General features: G+C 37.6%; 1 protein-coding gene across 2 annotated transcripts in view; it reads left to right on the top strand.

The window, feature by feature from the left end:
* GTF2E1 (general transcription factor IIE, polypeptide 1, alpha 56kDa) overlaps positions 1-6,000 on the top strand; it is a 45,989-nt gene that overhangs the window by 29,176 nt on the left and 10,813 nt on the right. For both annotated transcript variants that reach the window (XM_011971607.1, XM_011971606.1), the window contains exon 3: positions 4,171-4,372. In XM_011971607.1, the coding sequence (XP_011826997.1) occupies positions 4,171-4,372 (202 nt within the window). The remainder of the gene's footprint in view (positions 1-4,170; positions 4,373-6,000) is intronic.

Genomic DNA, 6,000 nt, shown 5'->3' with positions numbered 1-6,000 from the left:
TGAAATTGCAGTCTAGCATCATTTTTCAACCACCCTACTTCTCTTATGATGATCTAGAATGTCCTATTCCCTTACCCCTTCATCTTCTTCATCTTTTATTTTCTAAACTCTATCTCAAAAAGGTTTACCTTCTCGATAAGCTTTTCCTAGTGCCCTCAGCTAGAAGTCATATTCCTTCTTTGAACTCCAAAACATTTATGTACTTTATTTTTTGCACTGATCCCTGATTGTTTTATCTCCAGACATCTTTCTTCCCTGCTAAAGCTTCTTGATGACTGGTTCTGTCTGTGTATGCCACCACCACTCTCCCAGTTACTTGGGTGCTTCCTTGGTACATAGTATGTGCTGGGTTTCCGTGTCCTCCTGCCCCTTGCCACTTGCCCCTTCTGATTTCAGGAAAACTGATTTGCATTTTTATAATGCGTAGTGAAATGTATACAAAATGCTGCTGGTGTATTAAACCAGTCTTAAGTCATTTTCCATAAAATGTCAAATTTCTTACTTTTCTTGGATTTTTTAGGGTCCGAGAAGAAAAATAAGAAATTCTACATTTGGCTTTGACAGGCTTCTCATTTACAACTAATGTTTTTCTGATAAACATAGGGCTCAGAGATGTCGGGCTAGCTTTTCCTTTTGTAATATTTGCTAGACGTGGTAATTATTGGTAGACTATTCTCCATGGATCTCTCACATGTTATGCATGTCTTACGAGCAGAGATACAGACTGCATTTTTCCTGGACTATCATTTTCAAGGATGTTTATGTAGCGAGCTGCCTTGGAAGACAGAGATAGTATTTCTCTTCAGAGCAAAGAGCAGGTTTGCTTATGGTCCAGTATAAAAAGTGTCTCCTTCCAGAGCATGTTTACATAGAGTTTAGTGCAGTAAGGATAATGCCACCCTTCAGTGCAAAGAATGGGCATGCTTATGCCCATTTAAAATATTTGAGTTCCTATTAAGCTCAGGTTTTCTTTCCTGTAACACAACCCATTGCATGTGTAATTGTTACCTGGCCCTTCTATCACACTCCATGGAAATTGGGGCATGGGGAACTGGCTTAAATATTGACACTGGCTACTGCTATTGCCTTGAGTAGTAAAGTTCTTTGTCTCTGACCTGGGGTCTTGTGTCTTCTACCAGCACCCATGAAACTGGCAGAATAACTTGTTAGCTTACAAGTAGGGTAAAATCTCAGACCCTTCACAGTTCTTAATAATAGTTTTAAAGCTGCTCTCTTCATACCTGCAAAATCAGCCCTTCTGTAAGTAACTCTTGTTAAATTTGGCTGAGATTAGAATTCAGGTGCCTTATGACTATATACTTTGTTTATTTTTTCCTCTATTCTTTTTCATGAAAATAAATTACTCTAGTTATAAAGGACTGTCATTCTGAGATTGTCCTTCTGTGAAATAATGGTATTAGTAGTGTTCTCTATCTTTCTCTCTTTTCCCCAAATAAAAGCACTGCTGTTTTACGAGGATGAGCTACACCGACAAGCATGTTGATTTGTTTACTTAAAGCTGAAGTTTGGAGTACATATTGTCTTGAAATGAGAAATGGGGTTTTTGGGAGGACATTTTTTTAAAATTCAGGTATAACATGACTTTTTAATGATAAATTAGATAAATAGTAAAACATGTTGGATAATGATAATGCTAAGGGAAAAGAAAATGAAAGAGGGTAAGATTGTTTGAGTGGACAAGACAGTATTGAAATTTTAGATAATGCTGGCTTTGGAAGGCCTTACTCATGGCTTCTGAGTAAAGAACTGAAGTAAATTTGGAGATGAGCCATGTGATTTTCTGGAGGGAAGGCATCTGGGTAGAGGGCACAGCAGTGCAAAGGTTCTGCAGCAGAGTGTGCCTGATGGGAAGCATTGAGGAGGCCAGTTTGTGATGCTTTGAAAACAGATAATGAGAGGGTTGGAGTATTGACCTTTGTCTTAGCTGTGTTTCTTGACTTTACTCCAGAGCATTTGCTTTTCTGTTTATATATTAACCCCCTTTCCATTTGAGAAATGGGATTCCTTTCTTTAAAAACATATTTGAAAACTACAGAACTAGATAACTTGTCTTCCAAACTATTCTTAGTTCTCATTGACAGTCTCTGTAGGTGCTTATTTTTCAATAGTCAGTTTAAGTCCCAGTCTCACATTGGTGTGTTTTTTAATTCAGCAGGTATTTGAGAGCTATATTCAACCCTACTTTATGTGCTTTATTTTTAAGCCCCCACATGATTATATTCCTTGCTTCTGCTGAAGAGAAGAGGCTGAGACAGCTTGGAACAGTTAGAGAATAATATAACATTCTATCTAAAACCCCTCTAGCCAGGGTTGCTTCTTACCCTTTGTTACCAAATATAAAGGCTAGTTTTCAACTCTTGTTGGCCTTGAAATATTAGGACTGTACCATTTCCTTGGAACACCATCCTGTCACTCTGGTTGCACCATTTCTGTTTCTCAAGGATTCCTCATTCCTTGAGTTTATGCCTTAACTGCCTCTTCTCACTCTCTTTAATCTCTTTGGATGCTCCTATCTACTATATGGCTTCAGTTACCACCTATAGGTTGTTGATTCTCATATCTAAATTTGTAGTCTAAACCCCTCTCTTGAGCTGAGTTGTTAGCAGTTGTAATGTTGGCTTTCTACGTATTCATTTTTATATTTAAAGCAATATGATATCTTTTACTTTAAAAAAAAAAAAACAAAAAAAAACTTGTTCTTCCTGTCTTTACTTTGGTAAATAGTATTCTTGTCCATTTGATTAAGTTATAATCTTTATGTTGGTGACCATTAGTCACAGACTATCAGGTACACACCTGTAGTAAACAAAGTTAAGTTTATTGATGCTTTCCACAGCAAGGGAAGCCACATACCGTGGGGAACCATGAAATGTCAGTAAGATGATGTTGGACAGACTTAGAGAATGTGGGCTTTTGTTGGGTAATTTTGGGGAGGATTCAGGGAAGCAATGAAGGTTTCCTTTGGATTGGATGCTGTGAAGAAATGGGAAAATTCTATGACTGGATATCTTAATAAATCTTATCTAGGAGGTGACAAGAACAGGGTGACGCTAAAACTAATTGGTAAAGAAGCAGCAGTCACTTGTGCAAGATGGGATTTTTTGTGGTTTGCATGGAGTCCTTGCTTTTGTCTGTTCTCAGATGCAATTCCACAGTGGCTTGGGTTTGCCTCACTTCCATCATAGTCTGATGTTGGTGATCTGTGAGATCCTGTTTGACAGAAAAATGCTAAAGTCTAGTGAGTGCTGAGCCACCTTCTAGCTCTGAGGGGTTGCTTTTCTCTCTCTTTCTCAGTTATTTGGGATAGATGTAGATTAGGTGGCATTCAGACAATAGGAAGATGTATTTTAGGGTATTCGAACAAATAATTTACATGCTATTGGCTATGTGTGAGGGGCAGTAAAGAAAATTATTATACTGGTAATATATCAGTAGGCTCTAGTGTTATGTTGAAGTAGAGATCACTTGGTTGTTTATTCTTTATGTATCAGTCATACATGGGGCCTTTTATAGCTAAATGTTTGAGTACTTAACTATTTGCCAGACACTAAGTACTTATATGTTCTCTTTTAATCTTTCAAGTAAGTTGACTCAGAAAGGAAGGATGTATATTCCTGTCTTTGGGAATAACCAAACTGGAAATCCAGGTGTGGCTAGTGGTGTAGACTGTTAAGTAATGTTTAAGAATGTGAGTTTTAGCATAATAGATTGGATTGATTAGATGACCAGAAACTCTTGGTTTTAGGTATTTATTTGGCCTTCCGCATTATGTAGGCCCAAATGTGTAATGTGAAAAAAAAGAAAAGAGAAAAGCTGCCAAGAAAGGGTATAAGTTGTGGTAAGCTGTAAAGAATTTGGCTTTAAGTTAAAATAAATATATGTTAGAAATATTGTGATTAAAAACTATGCTGAAGTTAGGGATGAAATTACTTTGAAATACATCAAAAATGATAGATGGATAGATATGTGATGAATAGCAAAATGCTAACTGTAGAATCTAAATGGTGTTCACATGGCTGTTCACTGTGAAATTCTTTCAACCTTTGTGTATATTTGAAAGTTTTAATAATAAGATATTGGGGGAGGGTGGAGATATCAACTGTCTGCTAAAGTCTTCTCGCTGACCTGAGATACTTATTTTCTCTGTAGGAACTTTCCGCTGTACTTTTTGTCATACAGAGGTAGAAGAGGATGAATCAGCAATGCCCAAAAAAGATGCACGCACACTTTTGGCAAGGTTTAATGAACAAATTGAGCCCATTTATGCATTGCTTCGGGAGACAGAGGATGTGAACTTGGCCTATGAAATACTTGAGCCAGAGCCCACAGAAATCCCAGCCCTGAAACAGAGGTGAGTGTAGGCCCTGTGCTCTTACTAAGAATACTTTTCAACCTGTTCTTGTTTTAACTACCTATACTTTGGAGAGCAAGAGTGGGTAATTTACTAGGAGACTCAAGACTGTAATGTTACACAGGTTCTCAGTTCTGCCACATTTGTCTTATTAGCATGTGCCTGTGATGAAATTCGTTTGTTCTAAATGCAGAACACTGTGGACTTTAGGCAAAAGTCTTTAAATATTTAGGTTTGACTTCAAGTACTCATTCTGCTTGGGCCTGCAGCAACTCAGCCAATTGTTAGCTAATCCTAAATTAGTTGTGCCACTTGGGTATATTTGAATTTTCCTAGCCAGCTTCTGAAGGCTGAAGTCCTTTAAGGAATTCAGCATTTTCTTTTTTGTTTTTGAAGCAATTTAACCACCTTTCTTTCTTAGTTGTAATTGCAACTTCCTTGAAAGTAAAATATAGCTGGTGTTACCTGTGGGTTAATACTCCTAATAGTGGCTTCCTATTTTTATCAGTGTTCCCTAATGTTTGAATTGCAGAGGTAGGCTTAGTTTTGCCATGCCAGAAAAAGTTGTTTATATTTTCTTGAAAAGCATAAACGAAAATGGGGGTCAGGGAGTGCTCTCCTACTCTACCCTTTTTTTTTCTCTCTGTCTTCCCAGCATCAAGTAAGGGATATCTTTATTTAGATACCCTTCACTCCACCCACTCCCTTCGAAAGAGCTGAACAATCAGGTTGTATCTGTATAGTTTTTAGGAGCATTCTTAGTATTTTATTTCCTGTGGAACTGATGTTACAGAATAGCCAGTCCTGAGTAAATTTGGCTTCTTTTCGATGGTTAAAAGCAATCCAATTCTACAGAAAATTTTGTGTCTGTAAGAGTTATGAATTTTCTAATCCAGTACCATGTGTCAGTTAGGATGCCTTTGCCTGTGATAACAGAATATCTAACTCTAGTTGGAATTAGAATCCAGTCTAGAAGTAGATTGAACAGTAAGAAAATTTGTCTTGCATGACTGGAAGTCCTGAAGTAGTACAGTTCAAAACTGGTTAGTTTCACAGCTCAATTATGTCTTCAGGGATCTAGATTTGTTCCATCTTTCTACGCTGCTGAACTCAGCCTGTTGATTGTCTTCTTGGAACCATGAGGGGAGCTAGCCTAAGATGGCCATGTATTTCTAGGTATCACATGCAGATGAAAATGTTCAAATGCAGAAAAAGGGACCATCCCTTCCTTGTGTCCTATTTTAAAACTGAAGAAAGGTTTCCCAGAGGGCCCCCTAGGATACTCTATTTATCCCCGGATGTCTCACTGGCTACAGTTGCCTTATATGCATATTTCTAAACCAGCAGCTGGCAAAGGAAATGAGATCACATGACTGGTACTTAGAGTAGTTAAGGTTTACCGTCTAGGACTGGGGAAGGTCCCAGAGCTCTTTGGAGCAAATTGCCATTGGTATTTTAATAAAGCCAATAAGCAAAGAAAGAAAGGAGCCACAGTTGATAGGAAACTAATAACATCCGTATCACAGATAGCTTTAACTTTTGGTACTGGTTATTTATTTCTTTTTGTATACGAAAAGGATTTCCTCTTTTGAAAAAGGAATTTATTTCTTTTTGTATCTTTTTCAGTC

This window comes from Mandrillus leucophaeus, unplaced genomic scaffold, assembly GCF_000951045.1.
Source record: "Mandrillus leucophaeus isolate KB7577 unplaced genomic scaffold, Mleu.le_1.0 Scaffold123, whole genome shotgun sequence".
Taxonomy (NCBI): Eukaryota; Metazoa; Chordata; class Mammalia; order Primates; family Cercopithecidae; genus Mandrillus; species Mandrillus leucophaeus.
This window is presented reverse-complemented; position numbering and strand designations above follow the sequence as displayed.